The sequence below is a fragment of the Peromyscus eremicus genome, chromosome 4, assembly GCF_949786415.1.
Source record: "Peromyscus eremicus chromosome 4, PerEre_H2_v1, whole genome shotgun sequence".
In the NCBI taxonomy this organism is placed as follows: Eukaryota; Metazoa; Chordata; class Mammalia; order Rodentia; family Cricetidae; genus Peromyscus; species Peromyscus eremicus.
Genome location: NC_081419.1, coordinates 119,239,457 through 119,260,440, shown reverse-complemented (window position 1 = coordinate 119,260,440; position 20,984 = coordinate 119,239,457). Strand labels below are relative to the sequence as shown.

General features: G+C 43.2%; 1 protein-coding gene across 1 annotated transcript in view; it reads right to left on the bottom strand.

The window, feature by feature from the left end:
* The window catches only part of Slc24a3 (solute carrier family 24 member 3), a 485,481-nt gene that overhangs the window by 193,493 nt on the left and 271,004 nt on the right, over positions 1-20,984 (bottom strand). The window contains exon 3 of the mRNA XM_059261565.1: positions 3,899-3,975. Coding sequence (XP_059117548.1) covers positions 3,899-3,975 — 77 coding nt within the window. The remainder of the gene's footprint in view (positions 1-3,898; positions 3,976-20,984) is intronic.

Genomic DNA, 20,984 nt, shown 5'->3' with positions numbered 1-20,984 from the left:
CATACTTCCTCCAACAAGGTCGCATCTACTCCAACAAGGCCACACCTCCTAACAGTGCCACTTCCTATGGCCAAGCATTCAAACATATGAGTCTATGGGGGCCACACCTATTCAAACCGCCATAAAAGCTGAGGGCAACAGGACATACTTACAGGGACCCACTGTCAGGAGAGCATACTTCTCTGACATGGATGGGGGCATACTAGGCTCTGGACAGAACTGCCAGAGATGGACTCTGACATGTGCTAACCACTTCTAGACAGACTCTCACCAGGCCTGGGGTATCGCTCCTCTTACCTGGGTGCCTTTCCCACATGCCTTTGAGCCATTTTCTGTGATCTTTTGGGGACATTCTCAACTCTAAGGAGAGGTCTACTCTGATCCTATGCCTGATCTTTTGTAGCCCTAACCCTAAGGAAGGAGGTATGGCTGAAGGGTGGGAGATGGACAGTGCCCCTGCACCCCAGTGCAACCTCTAAATCACTTCATGGTAACTTCTAAATTTGTTCCATGAGCTCTCCACTTTCATACCTGTGCATTCACTACTACCAAATCCTTCAGTCCTGCTTCCTCCAGGTACTCTGAATTTCCACACATCCATATCTCCAACCACGCGATTTCCCTCTCTTGTCTGGAATTATACCCCTTTTTCTTCCTAGGTCTCCTTGAGTGACTTTCTGTCTACTCTTCAAGACCAGCACCATCTTGGCCCCAACTGTGCTGAACTCCATTAGCAGACAGAACAAACCATGGTTAGTGCTTTGCACATGTCAGAGTCCATCTCTGGCAGTTCTCCTCACAACATACTGACCTCCTGCAGGGCAAAGCTGTCTTTCATTCATTTAGAAGGGCCCCATCAAGAGCTCAGGTAGTACTTCTAGATGTGTGGTCATTTAACATCTTTGCAGTTTTGACTGGTGCATTCATGTGTCTATACTGGCCCCTAAAACACTCTCTGTCCTTATAGCAATTATTCTTATACCCTAAGGTGGTCACTGAAAACTTCCTGAGCAAGCTAAACTTGCTGGGTAATATGCTAGTTACGTGGGAATAAAAGGATCTGCCCTGCATTGAGTAAGTGATAACTATACAACTCATGTTGTGCAGTGAGTCAAATGTGATGTAAAGGGTTCCTCTCCTGAGGCATGCTTCTTTTGCAGAGTCTCCAATAGGTCAGAGGTGGTCCTTGACAATGTAGCTGCATCAGCAAGTCATTTCTGTCTGCCATGCAGAAAGATTTCCCCCTCATCCTGCCCACCTGACTCTGCTCTGGGCTACACACGCATGTGGAGTACAGGTGGTGAGTTCAGGATTAATCCACCTGGGTCTCTTCCTTCCAAGATTAGGACCCTGGAAAGGAGCCTGTGTAGACCTTGGTAGCCAGCTCGAGGTTATGTATTAGTTACTTTTCTGTTGTGACAAAACACCGAGACCAAAGGCAAATTAAGGAAGGAAGAGTTTTGTAGGCTTATGGCAGGGGAGGCATGGCAGCAGGTAGCCAGTGTAGGAAGCTGAGAGATGACATCTTCAGTCACAGACAGGAAGCAGAGAAAGTGAATGAACTCTCAAAGCCCGCCTCCTGTGACTCACTTCCTCTCAGAAGGCTCTACTTTCTAGCAGTGCCACCACCAACTATAGGGACCAAATGTTCACATCACGTGAGCACATTTCTCATTCAAACCAGCACAAGCTATGTGGGTAGATAACTCGTGGACTCTATGCGTGTAGAGCAGGATTGTGAAGGGATGGGCACTGACCTCGATCTCTGGTTCTAAAGTGCAGGACCCAGGACGGGGGCAAAAAGAAACATTAGAGCCGGGCGGTGGTGGCTCATGCCTTTAATCCCAGCACTCCAGAGGCAGAGCCAGGCGGATCTCTGTGAGTTCAAGGCCAGCCTGGGCTCCAGAGTGAGTTCCAGGAAAGGTGAAAAGCTACACACAGAAACCCTGTCTCAAAAAAAAAAAAAAAAAGGAATATTAGAAATCAGGGACTACAAAACATTGTTCTGTGGTCTCACATCCATTCTTGTGAGGAAGTGTCTTAACAGTAATAGCACATGTTGCCCACTTTGTTTTCATGCCAGCTTGGAACTATTGCCACAAGCACCAGGAGCCTTTTTGAGTAACCTGACCTTGTGAAGGGCAAAGGAAACTCCGAACCCTTGGCCTTCAACTGGGAATGTAGAGTTAGAGAGGAGGGCCCTGCCATGTGCAGCTAACAGAACTGCTGTGGGAGGCTGAAAGGCCTCACTGTTTGGGCCAGGACCAGGAATCTCATATCTCAGATGTCAAAGCAGCAGGGTGCTGTTAGCTGCTGGGGAGGTCTGGATCCCACTCAGTGCCTGGGATGCCTCAGCCTTGTGACAGGGGAGCCTCTGTGGTGCCAAAGATGGCACCCACATTAATTGCTCCGTGCACACGACTCTGGAAGGGCAGGAAGGACTGGCAGGTTTCCAGGAGTCTTGTTTATTTGGTGTTTTCAGAGACAGTCTTTGCTAAAAGTAATTTTTTTTTGTCCCCAGGTAGGAGTGCAGTAGAAAGAGAGTTGAAGAGTCGATGATTGCTTTTTCCAGAAAAGGGGTCAGCTCAACGACTCATGGATCTAGAGAAGTGAACCGTCTTGTCAGAAACCATATGCAAAGCAAAGACATTAGAGTCTCAAACTCATGTCTGATGTGACTCCAGAGCCCAGGATATGCCTAGAGATCACCTTCAGGTGTAGATTGAGAATTAGTTGCTGAATCCTCTTTTTTGGACATTTGTGGGCTTATGAACTAAAACTAATACAATGGAAATGATACAGTGTGGCTCTTGAGGCCAGATTCTAAAGACTATGACGCTTCTTCCTTGCTTGTCAAAACCATCCCATGGCTTCCACATGGAAATCCAACTCCTGGAGGCTACTGCACTGCAGAGACCACATGAAGGAGCCTTGACTGACGGGTCCAGAGGAGCCCTGCAAAGCCCAGGCTCCAGACCTCAGCACTCTGGAAGTGACCATGTAGTCCAAGCTACCCAAGTTAGGTTGTCCCACCCACATGGAGGAAAGTCATGCCTTCCAAGCTCTTTCCGAATGGCTGACACACAGAACCCAAAAACAATAGATGTGAGCAGGATTCACGAAGCGCAGGAAGCTCATTTCATAGCAATAAATAAAAACAAAGTGGATGGCAGTGAGAGCGTTTTGAGGTAGTAACATGCCCAGTCTAGACTTTGGCTGGAGTTTTCTTGTTCTGCAACCACTTTCTTAGATACACACACACCAAAACCAAACAGCCGCCCCCAAAACTCTCCAAATGGGAACAAGGTGAGGCAAAGACCTTAGAGTCACTGTATCCTTAGAGGATGATGCGGGGCAATGGTGGGAATTACAAAACCAGAGGAAGCACATGCTAGAGGTGATCACCTATTAAGGGCCAGACACTGGCTGTCATTACGTTTAATCTGCTGACTGAGTCCCCACTACGTGCCAAGAATGAAGTCAGAACCCAGTGCCTGTTCTCACAGGGCTTATGTGTGATGCTGACAGGCAATGAAAAAGTAACTGTGTAACGACAGGTTACATAGAGGAAAATAAAGCATGGCGGGGGAAACATGGGACATATGGACCGGCTAGTTACAAAATGGCTCCATCCTTCCCCCAAAGGGTGCCATGTAGGCACTGACAGGACCAGGTTAGCTGGGAAAAGAATGTGACTTGAGAGATCACTCTTGGGCACTAAAATGAAGGACTATAGACAGATGTCTACCAGCCAGTCTTTAAGAGATGGTGCATTTGGAGATGGTGCATGACCAGGCAGGTGGGCAGGAGGGAGTTCAGCCTCTGTGGGCATTTCCGCTGTCTACCTACCTTCTGTTCTTCAAGCCCTTCAGGCCAAGGGGCAGGAGGGACTACTTACACAGAGCACATGGAGGACCACTGCTCCTTGTCGTCGATCTTCATTGGAGAAGATGTCCCTGGGGAATTCATGCAGGGCTAGAGAACAGAGAGAGAACCAGCTCAGTACAGATGACCTTTTGAGTACAGCTGATCTAGGACAGCACCCCCCATTCCTGACTTTAGGGTCCTGTTGACTCTGGGTCTAAGAACTTGCCTAAGAACAAAACAAAAGAAACTAAAGGACTTGAAGTTCAGAAACCTCTAACTAGAATTTAGTATTCCCTCCAAACATGGAGTGACAAATGATGGTAGCATTAGCGTGACCTCAGCCCCAGTTGCCAATGCAAATTCTCATCTAGATTTGTCCTGTGGCATCTATGAGAGATTGAACCTGGGATTCCCGGGACACCGAATCCGGCATGTTCATGTCCCTTCTGGAAAACGACATGGTATTTGCACATCATCACTAGATGACTCATAACTTTCCCTACAAATTAAATAGTTGTCACACTGTGATGTTTAAGGAATGATAAGAAAAGTCTGCACACAAAACAATTAAATATTTTCAACTGTAGCTGGTTGATCTGTGGTACAGACGCATAAATATAGAAGGTGCATTCCACTCCATTTCACTAACCTGTGCAGCTCTGCCTCATCACTTCAGTGCTATGGTAGTTTGTAGAGTCTCTCTTGTGACTTAAGTAAGGAAGATGAGTGTGGTGGCACACACCTTTAACCATCTCAGCAAACGCAGGTAGATCTCTGCGAGTTCGAGGTTAGCCTGGCCTGTATAGTGAGTTCTAGACTAGCTGGGGCTACATGGGGGAAACCTTGTCTCAAAAAAAAAAAATAATTAAATGAGGAAGCATGGAACTAGTATTACAAATTTGTTTTATAATATTGTAATATACTTTCATTCAATATGGCCAGTTTTTATTTGTAATCTTAAACTTGGTTGCATGCAGCGAAAAGAGTTTTTCTGAGCAGGGCACGCACGATCCACCTCACCGGCTGGTGAAGGGGCAGATCCAAGCTGCCCTTCACGTCCTCATTGCCCTGTCCCTCACACTCCTCTGGCTTGGGGCACTCCAGCACCTCTATCCTGCTCTGGAACTCTGCCCTTCTTTCCCATCTGACCTACATTTGCCATGAGACCATGTAACCCAGGAGGCAGCAGACATCCTGCCGGCCTTCATCCAACCTTTGGCAGATATCACCAGCCAATAAAAGCATCTCCCCTGGAGCTTGATGATGTCTCCTACTGTTTCTCTAGTGAGCAGTCAAGGTAATCATCATCACCAGAGGGCAAGGATTGTAGGCCAGGTATCATGAACATAGGTTTGCCACTCATCTTGTCTTGAGTTCTCCCCCAAGCAGAGTGAGAAAGAAGGATTTAGGGGTGTGCAGCTTATCTGGCAGATGTCTGCAGTGTACATTGTGAATGAAGAAGGCGATGAGACCAGGAAGGGAAGATAAAGAAGACTATAGAGGATGTCAGGGCTCAGTCCTGTGGGCAACCACAAAGCTCTCATAGAAAATATCTCAGGATCATGGCTCACTAGCTAGGGCATCTGCTGGAGACACAAGCCACTGGCCATTTCTTTTAAATATTCAGTTTTCTGTTTCCAAGATAGTATCAGGGTAAGGCACCCTGTGGCCTTGGGTATTTGTGCCAGAGAGTACATCTATACAGAGAGTAAGCCTCACCTTCTAAAGCATAGCAAGGAGAAGAGTTAAAAGTACTGATACTTATTTGCAATCTGTCCATTCTCTCATCGTCCTTATGGTAACTATATAGATAAGAGATATTAATTAGCTTGGCTGTATGAATCCTTTCATAATTTATAGCTGACCTCCTACTAGCAATGGTACAAAAGCTTCACACATTTCAGCAAAACTATACTTTGAATTCTGAATGTTAGTTAGATCCTGGGCTGTCAATATGAGGTATACACACACACACACACACACACACACACACACACACACACACATACAGCAAAAGATCAAGGTATTTTTGAGCTCAAACACATACAATAAACACATAGTTGTTATATGTTTGTGTATGTCAATGATCTCGATGAAGTTTTACTTTTTTTAGGCTTGCCTGTATGTTGCTGGTTAATCACACTTGCTATTTGTATCCTGTCCTTACAATAATGAAATAGTTAGATTAGGAAAGACAAGAATGTCCTGGATACCCCAAACTGTGTGTTTCTACAAGGACACTCTTTTAAACATGCCACACTAAATGGTCCCTAGGAGGTCCTCTAGGGTCCTTAGGAGGAAGTGGTTAGCTCTGAAACCTCTCTGATGATGACAGTGTCTACATGGAGGTTTTCTGATGCTATCCTCAGTCCTGACTTTTGACTTTTTTTTTAGCTCTCCCAAGGTAGATGGAGCTGAGTCTTAACCCACCTGGTAGCTTCCATATTCCCCTGATTTCCATTAAAGGTATAATAAGCGTGAGTCATAAATGATGAGAAATGTTCCTTTATGCCCATTGTCCAAACTCAGGAGATTGGGAGGGGAGCAGGGAGAGGAAAAGTCCTTCAAAGACATCCTGTCCATCCTTTCCTGCAAAGTTTAGACCCTTTTTGCATAGTGACAGCTCCCATGTTTTCTGCTTGTCCAGGCTCCAATTTGGGGCTCTGAAGAGATGCGAATCATTGTCCATACCATGGAAGCTCCTCCTCCCCGAGGGTCCCATTGCTTTTCTTAGGCTTACTTTGCTTCATGTAAAGTCTTTGGCAGATGGGGTTTGTGTTGAGTTGGCTAGTGATGAACCCAAATGAGTCAAGACCATGGCTCTGGGGCCAGGAGGGAGGAGTAAAGGCATGCAAGGATGATGGTGGTTCACATTTATTGATCACCTGCATCAGGCAGGCTCTACATGTCACCATACCACCACCATCCTTTTTCATCCCCACAAAAGCCATCATCTGCATTCCGTACATAAGAAACCTAAAGGACAATGATATAAGGTTACATATGTGGGGACTCACATCTGTAAGTCTACATAGAAGGGCCATACTCCAGTTAACTTAGAGCCAATATATCCCAAAGGGCTGTCTTCTTCTCCACTTCTGACACTTGTGGTATTACTCTGTGATCTCTTTCTTCTCACGACTTCCTCCTTCAGGTCTGAGCTGATATAAATTATATATTGCCATAGCAGCAGACAGCAACAGATAGGTTGATTCTCCATTGACTTTTCTATCCTCTATCACTGACACCAGATGTTTCAACATTGGCTAAGGATCACAACTTACAGCCTTCCCATCCATAGACTGATAGGATGCCAAGTTAACTTATTGATCACAATGGCTATCATAAGAGTTAAAAAGCCAGTAGATTACCCTGGAAGGCAACCAAAAGAATCACATGTGGGAGCTGCTGAGTAGATAGTAGAGATAGACAGGTGGTGAGGGTAATTTTGCCATAAATGAGTGACAGCCATCTATTTCTTTTCTCATTGCCCAGCAGAAATAATATGGTTTTAGTCAAGAGCAGGCTTAGGGCAGCATATAAAGGGAGCTGAGGCCACATAGGAGATACCATAAGAAAGGAAGAAGTAGTTGTGAGTATGCATCTGTCATGTGTCCACACCAGCACAAGTTCTGTCCATTCTCCTGCTTTACTACCACATGGATGTGATAAGCGAGCAGAGTGGAAGAATTTCATCAAGGGCTCCATGTCAGTAAGATAGAACTTTGGTTTTGAATGCTTAGCATTTTGACTTTCAATCTCTTTGAAAGTCAGCAAATAGCTACTGGGTGACAAGGAAGCTCCACCAGAAGCCAGTTGCTCTGCTCCCAGACTTAAGTGTGTGTTGGGATGGAATGGTGCCAGCCATTTTCTCATGACCAATCAGGTCTTCTAAAAGGAAAGACATCTTTAACCAATAGCCTGGGGCTTGTAGCTGGTGATAGATCAGAGATCAGGCTCAGGATACACCATGATACCAATTCCTAGATGAGAATGGACAGGGGACTTATGCATAGGGAGAGAGTAGTTCAGCTTTGCCCCACTCTTCAGGGAAGAGTGGCCAATGGTAGCTGAGATCCTTTCATGTAGGCCAGGCAAAATATCCACGTGGACAACACTTTGGTGCTTTGCATACGTGTGTGTGGGAAACGGTGTTTGCAGAACAGCATCAGTTTTCCACAAGAAACATATGGAAGCAGAGGGACACACTCAGCTGGAAGACTCTGCTAGTGGTCTCTGGCCTCAATTCCCTTATCTGTAAATAAGAGATCAGACAGTGCAGACCCTCCAGGGGCCCCAGAGAGTTGATGTCTGGTGCTAGGCATCCTGTGAGGGTGTATTTCTCATGCCAAATCTAAAAGAACTGAAAACATTTCTTGTGGATGGAGTAGGATACTCACTGCATGCAGTAACATGACAGACAGATAGCTATAGTTTGCATAAGGGTCTACAGTATGGAATGGAGACTAGGGTTCGATCCCATCCATGCTCCATAGAGCCAGATCTCCTTCATCAGTAGATGGGCACATTGGTGTCACCTTTGTATAATTTCTGTGATGAGTAAAAGCAATGTATGTGAAATACATACACCAAGCTTCCTGGGTCTATCTAGCCTATTCTTAATACAATGATAACAAGTTTCTGGTATGGCATGAGGCAGAGAGTGCATTCATCTCTGGATTTTGGTATGGAAATCCACCTATTACTAATTCCAGCTTGCCTTTTCATCTGTTTCCAAGGATGATGGTTAGTCCATGAGAAGTATGCATGTGATTCCTATGGTAAGGCTATGGGGACCCCGTGATACACATGGCATGCTGAGAACACCTACTTATGTAGGGATGTAGCCTCATCCAGCTGAGAGCTTCCCCCTCATAACTTCCATCAATTTAAGCTCCTTTCTTTCTTCCCTGCAATTTTCTTTGCAGTATATCCTGCCAGTCTGGGGGCCAGCAACAGCATCAGTGCTGTTCCCATGGAAACCACAGAGCCCTGAAGGGAGTGGATCCCTCTTTCCAAGGCAACAGCAATCAGTGTCCTCATGTCCATCTCCTGGGCAAATTCATGAGGCCTAAGAGTGATAAATCTAAATGAAGGATTGCAAAGAAATCCATGTTTTGTTTTGTTTGAAAGAAAAAAATTTAGTTTAGACACGAACATCGTCTTCAGACAACTTCGTCATATATTGATCAAGAAACAGCCTAGGATGGACACAGACCTCCCAGAGGTTACATTAGCAGCAGAAAACTGCTGGGGGAGAAGGAACTCTTTCATATATACACTTGTCTGCAAGCTACCTGGCATGTCTACTAATGCAGCTTTGGTGAGTGGAAATTTTGGTGACACAGCTGCCCAAGAGACATTCATATTCTTGCAGTAATAACCCCAATAAACTCATTGGTGCACCAAGCTGTTTTAGGACACAATTATTTCTTTGGTCTGTTATTGTCTTCTTTTTCTGGGCATAAATAGAAAGACTTTCCAGGCAAAGTCTCACAAGAGGCCAGATCCTTCACCATGTCTGGGCAAATAGAATCTTGGCCTCTGCACTCATCAGAACATCAGACTCTCACAAACAATCTTCTCATGACAGAATACCTAGTGCAAGCCCATGATTACCCACCAAAGTGGGGGTCTGAATGCTGCCTACCTTTTCCATACAATGACAGGTGACTTCATACTACCACCAGACACTTTTGTCTCTCTTAATGATTCTCCCTCCTTAACCCAGGAAGACCTACTATTTCTACATTTCCTGGCTTGAACATTCTGAACTCTGCCAGGTGTGGTATTTGCTTGGCTTCCCACAAAGACTTCTCTGACTTTCTGTAGCCCCATTGCACCATGGCAGCATCAATTAAATGCTTTTCCAGCCACATTGTACTTCTTGATTATGAATGTATATCTTTACTTTAGGGGCACTGTGAGCTCCCTGAGGACAGGAACCCTGCCATTTCTCACTCTATTGCCAACACCCACCAGGCAAGGATCCATGAAAATGGACTAAATGTCAAGTGAATTTAAGTGTGAATAAACATAGAGGGCCCTTTTCCCAGGAGGTGGCTTTTGTATAAACACAGGACAAAATTACTAACTGGGAAATGTTGTTGGAAGGGTTCAGTAAAACTCTCAACAACTCCATCCCAACCTTACTGCCCATTAGGACTGTTCATAAATATCCCTTTTCTTTCTGTTCCAAAGACTTGGAAGGGGGCCTTTTTACAATCCCTTCAAGGGTGGGTGGGACCAGGAAACTAGTCTGGCTAGTGAAATTGGAGCACAATACCAGTTGTATGTGGCTTTGAAAGTCAGCATTCAACTCACCAGCTTGCCTTTTCTTGCCTTGGAGATCCTGAAAATACAGCAGGGTGAATCTTCCATTCAACTGGATTTTCTTGTGGCACATCAGAGTCCCCATCCCCCTTGATGCACATATTTTGTCTAAGCAGCAGGCATGAAAGTTACATCTTGGTTTTTTGTCCTCACTGAGATTTTTGGAGCTCCTTGTTACCCAGAACATCCTAAGCTGTTTTGAGCAACAGGAAGTTAATAAGGCTCTCAGCACCCTGTGACTTTTCTAGTAAGATCTTGGCTGGCAGAAAAATGTGACTGTTTTCTTGTCCTCTTTACTAGACCGGGAAGATGGTTAGATTACAGAATATTTATTCTTCTCAGTATCCCCAGTACTTCGCAAATGTTCACTTTAGAAACCAATACATTGTTCATCACCAAGGGTCCCCGAACAAAATATTCACAAGAGAACCATGTGCAAGGACACGCAGACTGAACATCCTTGATCTGAAATGCTCAGGGGCCATGGGGGTTTTGTATTATTTTGGACTTTGGAATACTCACCTATGTATAATGAGATATGTTGGTGTTAGGACCCCAATCAGAACACAAAATTCACTTACGCTTCCATAAGCACCTTAGACACACATCATGGAACAAATTTTATAAGTATTTTAAACTGATGTGTGAAATAAAGTTTTGTAGTGGGAAAATTTCCACATCACCTCATTGCTTAAGAGTGTTCAGATTTGGTGTTTGGATTGGAAGTTCTCAACCTGTATATGCACAAATTCATTTTCTGAATGTTTAGTCTCTGTGGGTGTATTAGAGGCAGTTTGATGTATTCCTTTGTGTGTACAGGTGGGAGGTGGGTGCATGCGGACTTGTATGCCTGCGGAGCAGAGAATAACTTTGGGTGTTATTTCTCAGAGGTCACTCCATTTGTTTTGTTTTGCGGGTTGGTTGGTTGGCTTGAGACTGAGTCTCTTGCTGACCTGAAATCTGCCAAGTAGGCTAGGCTGGCTGGACACTGAGCCCCAGGGATCAACTGCCTCTGCCTCCTCAAAGCTGCGGCTGCAAGTGGCCGCTATTACACCCAGGTATTTTTATGTGGGCTTTGGGGACTCTAACTTGGGTCCTTGTGTTTGCAGGGCAAGCGCTTCAACTGACTGAACCTTCTCCTCGGAATTCTATTTTCTTATTCCCAGATTACACAAGCTTCAGGAATGAACACAGGAGGAAAGATTCAGGCAAAGGGTGGCACTGGATATGCAGGGGCTATAGATTAATCTGAGATCTTTTGGATTTGTATTCGGTTCTAAGGATTATCTCTTAATTGCTTTGACTAGTTTATTAAGAAATTGATACCATGCAAATGTGTATCGAGTTAACATCTCGAAGAAACCTAGTTGAGAAGAAGCAAACGATTCAAGGTCCTCACCACTGAAGTTGGGCAGAGACAAGGCCAAGCTGAGAGAAAGGGTGTGTTCAGATCTATGAACTCATCCTGCTAATTTCAGTATCCTTAATTTAAGGACAAAAGCAACCTTTTAAAACATGCAAATACATATTTTGCATTGCTTCTACATGGTAAGAATCATCGTCCTCAATTTCACACAAGTTGTCTAAGGCCCAAAAAGGCAAAGTAATCAGCCCAAGTCCACTCAGATGTCAGAGGAGACAGAAGATTTAAGCAGGGTGTGACTAGCTTTGCTGATTCTAGCATGTTCCTTTCCACAGAACTACTAGGGGCACACCACTACCATTTCCTTAAATTTATATTATGATTGCTATTGTTATGGTATTATTTTGTTTCTGACACAAGGCCTCACCATGTAGCCTAGGCTAGCCTTGATTCCCCTGCATGAACTTCTGAAGTTCTGGGATTACAGATGTGCATCACCATCACATCTGGCTTTTCCTGACTTTTAAGGGCCTAATTCTTTCCTTCAAAAACCAAAATGGATGGATTTAGAATGTATCACATAAAGCAAGGTGACACAGCCCCATATGTGGAATCTAGTCAATAATATATGTATGTATGTACACACGTATACATGTGGGTATAGTATAACATGCAGAAAAAGGAGCAAGAAAGGCTCAATATAAGGGGACGAGGAAAGACTGAATGCCAGTGATAGACATGAGTTATTAAGGAGGACATAAAGCTAATTGTTTTCTAGTTCTAATATTGTCTTAATTTTTTTTTTGCTTTTGGTGATGGCTAAGTGCATAGAAATATATTTGAAAGCAAAAGTATCCATATGTAAAGCTCCATATCTTCAGTTATGAATGGTTATTATAACTGTACAGATGTTTGTTGACATTTATATACCTTGGGTCTGGTTAACATCAGTGTGTGGTTTTTTTTCAAATTTCTTAAATAATAAAGTTTATTTAAAAAAAACCCAGAAACATCAGTTTTGAATGAAAAAAAAAAAGCATCTCTGTGAAGAGAAATCAACACCTGGTTCAAGAAGAGCTACAGTGGAGAGTGCATCCAGCTATCAAAATGACATTGCCAATCAAACTGGCTGAGTTACGATCAGTAATTAAACACTTAAGAGGTCTTAGAACTTGGGAACAGGCAGCAGAGGGATCACAAGTTTCAATGTAGCCTGGGCTCTGTAGCAAGATTCTACCTACCTGTCTGTCTGTCTATGATCTATCTATCTACATTGGGATATGACATTTGCTTACCACAGCCGACAAGGGTTATATAAATGCTTGAATTAGAATTCACTCTTTACCAACTTGGAGGTGTGCAGCCTTGGGGAAATGTCTTAATCTCTTTGAGTCTTAGTTTCTTAATATGCAAAATAGGATAATGAACACAATATTAATTTATGTGGTTATTATGAAGATTAATTGTGAAGATGCTTATGAAATATGCAACACATAGACTTGGTTAAGTACTTATCAAATAATAGGTCCCTTTTAATTGAATAGTATTAGAGAGAGAGAGAAATAAGGACAAATAGGTATTTCCTAAGACATTAGTGTCCACAAGCCTGGTATTACCACTGTTACATGAAACATCAGCACTCATATCTCTTAGTCTGAGGGCTTTCTCCACATCTGTGCAGTGCCACGCAGTAAGGGTTCTTTTTCTCCTAGAGAGGCTTCAGTCAAAGTCTGATGAAAGCAGGATGCACCCCTCCACATTTTATGACAAGTTAGGTGTGATTTACATGGTCAGAGTTCTCAACAGAATGAAGCAGCTGCTGGTCTCTGGCTTGATCGACTTGCTTGAGCTGATTGGCTGCCTTCCTTTCTCTATCTCACATTGTTACTTGAAGATTCATCTACCTAGGTTCACCTGCTAAACAATGCATTTGTACCTAAGTGAACCTCAGAAGGTTCAGATTAAACATGGAGAGCTAGGAGTTCTTGCACGTTTACAATTCAACAAAGATTCACTTTTCCATCAAAGAACTCATTTGTGTTCAAATGACTAGTCTCATGAGCAATTTTCCTTGGGCTTATTCTATGTGTTCATGGATGTACACAATCTAGCCCCCATTCAATAATCAGAGCACTAACTGCAGGCTGGGAAACCATCTTCAGTCTTTTTTTTTTTTTTTACGGTGCTGAAGTTGACTTAACACTCATGACAAGTTGGGTTTCTTCTTCAGAGTTCTTCTTTTCATGTCCACATTGGCAAAAGATTTTAAATAATCATCCCACAATCTTTTCTTCTGGAAGGGAACAGGCATTCTTTGCAACCGAAGAACTTTGATCATTCGTTACGTAGACATTTGGCCTGGCAGAGCAATGAAATCTAATTTGATGAACAAGAAACATATTTTTTTATAAATAATATTAACAAACAACATTAGTGCTGGTTGTATCTCGGAGCCAGCAGCTACCGCAGAAAATACAGTGATCTCATGAATAATGTACCATTCAAAGGTCATAAACATGGTAGCAGGAAGGAGGCCTATTTGCAGGTGACAGCTTGCATTTTGTTGATCATGTGGGACTATCAATTCTGTGTCCATAAAGAATTCTCATTAAAGGAAATGAAATATTAAAGGTAAACATCCCAGTGGAATTCAGAATGCTGTCTCTTTCTTGGACTTCTTTGTTCCTCAAATGTTCTTTGGTGCCAATGTCAAAGACAATGTTTGAATGGATGACCTCAAGGTCTAGTCTGGGTTCTGTGTTCCTGCTGTTTACATTTGTTTGGTGATCTAGAGACACTCAGGCCAGGAAGTTGACGTAAATATTCTGACCGGCCCCTTGGGGCCACCATGCGTCCTGACATAGAAGCCTCTTCTTAAGGAAAAACTCCGCCACCCTTTCTCCACTCACACGAGGTGTGCACCCCTGGACTCCCCCTCTCTCTTTCCCACTCTCATTTTCTCTTCTTTCCTATTTTCTCTTTGTCTCTCTATTATAATAAACCATTTCTGCGTGGTTGTAGTGTCTGGGTTGTGAATGTCCACCTGCTGGCCCACGGCCGCCATTCCCACATGGAGTTGGTCACCCGACAGACCGCTGCTGCATCTGCCCAGCATGCCAGTACGGTTCGCTGCATGCTCGGGATACCCCGGCCTGGCCAGCTGGGGGTTTCCCACATGTGCATAATTCCTAACAGTTGATGTACCCATAAACCTGCTTAATAGTTCTTTTAAAGAGTCCACTATGGTTAGAAGCTTGCCTAGTCCCTCGGCATTGTTGGAAAGGGGGAGATTGAATGATTTTTTTTTTTTAAGGAAAAACATGCTTAAATTAGTTCTTTTAGAAAGTAATACTTCTCTGCAGGAACCCACATTTAACATTTTCTCTCTTTAAGCATTTGATTTGTAGAAGATGAAGTGCATAGGTCAAGTGACTGGAGGTTTCAAACCAGTGACATTTTTAAATGTTAAATTGCCAAATCTCAGAGCTAAGAGTAACCTTTAGTGTTCTATTGGTCTACAGATGGGAAACTGAGAACCAGAAAATTTGGTGATAAGCACAAAGGTTTCCCTTTGTCTCCCCTCAAAGCCTGCTCTTTTTGCTTCTCCACGTTGTTTCAGGGATAGAAGCCAGGGCTCAGCTGTTACCATCAGCTGACTAGCAGTGACTGGCTGAGCATGTATGATAGATCCAATGCATTAACAGTATCTGCTATGGTTATGGGAATGGGAATAAGGTCACGAGTACTTTTTTACGCTGAAGGTGTGTAGACAGAGTCCTAAAATGCAGGGATGACTGGCTGCCCTTAGTCCTGATGATAGTGGTTCCTGCCACTTCTTTTGCTGGGCACTTCTTAAAAGAACACAATTTACTTTAACAGGAGAAAAAAGCCTAAAGGTATTTGTATATGATACCAAGCATATCCAAGCATATGGAATAGGTTACTACTACCCACAATAGTTGCTTGAAATTTATGATAATAAAGGAAGTGTCTAAGAAAACTCATATCCAGTTAGAGGAAGACAAAATATCAATGAATTAAGCTGTGCTTACACCTTAATTTCATACTTGAAATCCTCTGGCCTGTTCCTTCATGGGAAAATGTAGCTGTTGCCTGCAGGAGACCATCTGCCCCCTTACATATCTCTTGATCACTTGCATACAGTTGTGGACCAAAATACTCAATCTACCAGTCACATGTGCAATTCTTCTCAGAGCAGATTTGAACTCAAGAGATTTAATTTTGGTTAGATAAGTTTCTGTGTTCAAAATGTATATTCCAAATACCATGCATCTATCTGTTAGAAAACACTTGTCACTCAATACGGTTGGATACTAAACAAAGACAGTAATTAACCCAAGCTAAAACTCTGGCAATGGTATATGATCACTTTGAATAAAACACTAAGTGCCTTTTGCTTTGACTACAAGTTTGTGTCTCCAGTTAGGTTTCATAGGTGTGGACCAAGAGTAGGAACTAATGACAAAGGAAATGCTTTAGGAAGGCCATGTCTAATTACAGTGTCAGAAAGACAGGATCAAAATGGGAAGGTTTAGAATATACTTGATGGATGGCTAGTGAGTTTTTACTGTGTGTATGACTTCACAGGTAATGTGTTGAGACTTTGGGCTCTGTAATCTTCCCCTGAAGAGCACAGAAATTTGTTCTAAAAGGAAGTTGGATTACTGGAGGCTGGCTCTTGTGGTAGTTTTAGGATTATAGGCTTTGGTGGAATTTCTGGAGGGCCCATATCTTGTGGTAGTGTAGACTTTATTCTAATAAATCAGCTTTGACTGCGCTCTTGGTCTTGGGATATGGTCATTGTTAAGATTATGAAGGAAAGTCTAAGACAGAAGTTCTCAACCTGTGTGGGTCATGACCCCTTTGGGGACTGAACAACCTTTTCACAGAGGTCACCTAAGACCACCTGCATAGCAGATGTTTGTTTACATTATGAGTCATAACAGTAACAAAACGATAGTTATAAAGTAGCAATGAAAAAAACATTATGGTCGGGGGTAACCACAGTATGAAAAACTGTATTAAATGGTCACAGCATTAGGAAGGTTGAGAACCACTGGGCTAAACCATTCAGAGACTTAACTTGAGGATTTATTACTTTTGTTTGCCCAGTCAATCAGTCTTTCAAATGTTGCTTCTGCCTTCTCCCTCCACCTCCCCTGGCTGCTTTGGACTTCCCCAGGATGTTTGGAAATTCCCCAGGCAGTTCAGGGGTCTATGTATAAGGAGAATATGCTTATCCAAGAACATTTTTGTGACTCCCCTTTTCTGACATTTCCCTTAATTGACAACAGTTCTGGGGGCGCCAAACTGTAATCTCTGATGTCTTGACTCAGTAAGATGACTGATCTCTGCTTGAGTTTGGTACCCCACACACCTCACATAGAGGGGAATCTAATAAGGGGAAGAGCCAACTGATATTCCAACCTGACATGACTTTCTTCTTTCAGCCTTCCTATTCCCTCTGCTTTCTTTGTTTACCATCCAGATAATTTAAATAATGATCATTTCAGTATTTTGTACAATGTTAATAACAGCTCCTACAGGAGACTTGATCTGCTGCTACCCACTCCACAACAACTGCAAGTCAGAAGCCCAGCTTATATTCATCATCATTGCCTGCTGCAAATCAAATTACAGTAAGACCAATTTACATAAGATTCCAAAAATCTGTTATTAGTCACATTAAGTCAGTCTGCTGTTTGGAGCAACTGTCTGACCCAATGCGAAGTAAGGCTGTAGAGGTGTAGGGGAAATGATGCTGATGGTTGGGCTGCCAAGATAGGATGAGAGGCCTGGGTTTCATACTGCATTATGTAGCATACATACTGCATACTGTAGCATACATAGTTTCATACTGCATTATGTAGCTAAACTGAGGACTAGACAGAAGCAAGATTTGGCTTGGGGAGGGGTTACAGGAAGAGACACTGCAGCACTCCAAACCCTTGGCTATAAATATTTCAAGGTCAAGCCATCCCAACAAGCATCTGTGGAAATTCGGATGTCTTTGGCAGGCAATCCCCAAGGTTTAGAGGCAAGATCATGTGTTCAAAGGCAAAACAGTGTTGGCCACCATCTATAGTGAAGGAAATAGAGTTGAGTTCTTTTGGAATCTGGAGGCTTTCTTCTGTGTTTCCTGCAAGTGTCATATTTTGATGTCCCACGTGAGGTTGGCAAATTGAAATCCACAGCACCAGAAGGCAGGTGTTTAATAAATGCTTTTCAAGTCCAGACAAATCTGCGAAGCCTGATACAAAGCAAACAGAGACAGGAAGCCGACGACAAAGTCCAGCCACCACATAAAGCACATAAAGGAGTTAGTTTGAATCTTTTAGAGAAAAATTCTGCTTCATTTTTGATTTAGTTGAGACATAGATAATAAATACTACCTTTTTGTGTGTTGTAGTTCAAAGGAAAAAGGAAAAAGGTGGGAGGAAAAGGTCCCAGATCACCTTTGTGTCACAGACTCTCTCCCATTCCACTGACCTCTGGGTCCCTTCAGAACTCAGGGCTCTGTGTCATTGGCTGTCTTTGCATCCTTCTCGGTGGTTTTATTTCATTGTAGAATTGACTTCAGTTGAAGACAGATTGAAAGAAATCTTTAAAGCAACTAACACCATTCTTCTGAGAAAAAAATATGCTGAAGTCAGCAGCCTCATGATCTCTGAGATGTAATAACCTAGGCCATGATGTCACAGAGGTCATATGCTAATGTGCATACTGACACCATGATCCAGGATGGATCTTGGGCCCAATTCAGTAAGGCTGATCCAAGAAATGAGTTCTCTGGTAGCCTCAGCATCAAAGAACCATTGTTGTATGTCTTTGAAGATGCTGGACTGCAGCATGCATTGGTCACCTTTTCACTGCTGGAACAAAATACCAAGTGGAAACAACTCAGAGGATGATATATTTATTTTGTTTATGGGTTCAGAGTGCCTCAGTCCACCATGCTGGGGAAGGTAATGTGGTGGGACTCCTCACACAGTAGTGGCCTAGGAGGCATGGAGAGCAGGCTGGGACTAAGGGCTTGTGAAACCTTCAGATACCTACCCACAGTGATCTGTTTAAGACATCTAGGCCCTAACTCCCAGAGGTTCTGCAGCCTTCAATGGAGTATGCCATAAGCTGGGGATGGGAAGTGTTCAAAATATGAACCTGTGGGGGACATTTCAGTTTGAGCCATGACACTGCCATTACATGTCATGCTGGTCTATTTGAATTCATGAAGGAGGTGGAATAAAACAACACAGCTGACTTTGGAAGGCTAGAAAAGAATTCCATATCATTATTTCTGATCATTTCTCGTGAACACTAAGCTTCAGGGCATTTCATCTAGCTCTATTGAGAAACTTTACTTAAATTATCATTTCAAAACACAGTCCTTTCACTGTTGGAGCCACTATTTCTTAAGAGTTAGGGTCTGTCTTTCTATGAAGCTCTACCTGCTCTGGAACCCACTTTGCAGAGGCTGGTCTCGAACTCACAGAGATCCACCTGCCTCTGAATCCCAAGTTCTGGAATTAAAGAAAGGCATGTGTCGCCACCCCCAGACTTGAAGCCACTTTTTAAATACAAACAACATATTCTGTGAGGGAGCCTAAGGATTACATTTTCTTTCATAGTTCAGATGAGTATTACCACAGAATCAAATATATCTGCATAAAAGCTTGTATCTCCTATGTGACAATCAGATGAGGAGAGAGGAAAGGGGCTTCTTTTCATCTGATGATGGAAAAGGGCAGAGCTTGTGGGGAGCCAGGATGGAGGAAGCAGGGCTTGGCCCAATAGTTTCCTATGTTCTGGAACTGGAATCTGTAGTGGGGGAGTGTGCAACACATTCTTGGACTCATGGAGTCAATAGATCAGCTGAGGAAGCCAGAGTTAAGTGTATAATATACAAGAAACACAAGTCCAAGGATGTCAGGATAGAAGGGAGCCCATGTCCAGAACCACAAATGCATATGCACATTTAGGTGTGCATAATGTGTGCATGTGTGTATGTGCACAGAGGCTTTATACCTGAATGTGTATATTTTTATATGCATGCATACATGTGCCTTCATGTAAATAGGTAAATGTAAATTTAATGTCCTGAATATTTTTAATTCCCAATGTGATGGCATTGTGATGCCGGGTTCTTAGGACTAATTGCTTGAGAAGGATTAGGGCCCTTATAAATGTCATGAGAGAGAGCTGCCTATCTGTTCTCTTCCATGGCATGCCTGAATACAAGGTAGACACTTACCCAGAAGAAAAAGCCTCACCAGACCACAGCCATGCTTGCACCCTCATTTTAGACATCTAGCTTCCCAAACTGTGAAAAACAATTTCTGTTTATGAGATATCCAGGTTAGTACTTCATTGTAGTACCCAAAAGAGACCTGGACAGGATGTATGTACATTCTACACATCAATGTCTATATAATAACCAGTTTCACACATAACGGTCTAAGTTAACACTGGCATTTCAGTATTTGGTCTTACATTTCTAATGGTTAACCAGGCTCAGTCGGTGGCTCCTAGCTCAGTTACTCCACAATTGCAATCACATTAGATCTGCACATACACGGAGGCTCAAGCTCATAGTACCTGTCTGACACCCGGTCTGGAGAGACTCTAATGCCCCGAGACCAATACAGCTAAAGCTTTTTGGCCTCCTTCTCTATCTCCCTATGGTCTTTCTATATGGGCTTTCCTGCATGGGAACATCTTATCCAGCGGCTTATAGCTATGTATTTATCTTCCAAGACAGAGTTATGAGAAAGTCATGTGGCCTTTAATAACCTAACCTGGGAAGCCACAGACAACAGCTTATTGTGTTCTGTGCATCAGGGAAGTTACTAAGGTCTGCATGGTGTTAAGGGGTAGGAGAATGAACTATCTCTCTAAGTGTCTGGTCAGGGAGGGACAAGATACTAGAAGAGAGTTATTGTAGTGAGTAGATAGGAAGCTGCAATCAATTTGCCCCATTTGAAATGATAGCTTTATCTATGACTTTTTTTTTTTTATTTTTTCAGCTAATCAATAGCTATTAATGAGGATCAGTGTGTAGTTTGTGAAGTCAGGGAGAAAGAGGTGACTCTAAGCCAGGGCAGTGGATAAATACCTCATGAAAGAGACAGATTTGAGTCGAACCTTGTAGACAGGATAGGCTTACACAGCCCAGAGGAGGCTGCCAAGGTGAAGAGAATGTAGAGAAGGAAGGGTGGGGGCAAGAGGGAACAGGTTATCCCGTGTCCTCTGTGGTAGGTGCTCTGTAATGTGAACGAACAGACAAGCTTTCCAGTGAAAACAGGGACATTACTTCATGCATTCTCATGCCATTGTTCCCTGTCCATGATCTTCCTGACTCTCAAAGTACCCCTGAGAACTCTGTGGGAAACTGAGGCCCAAT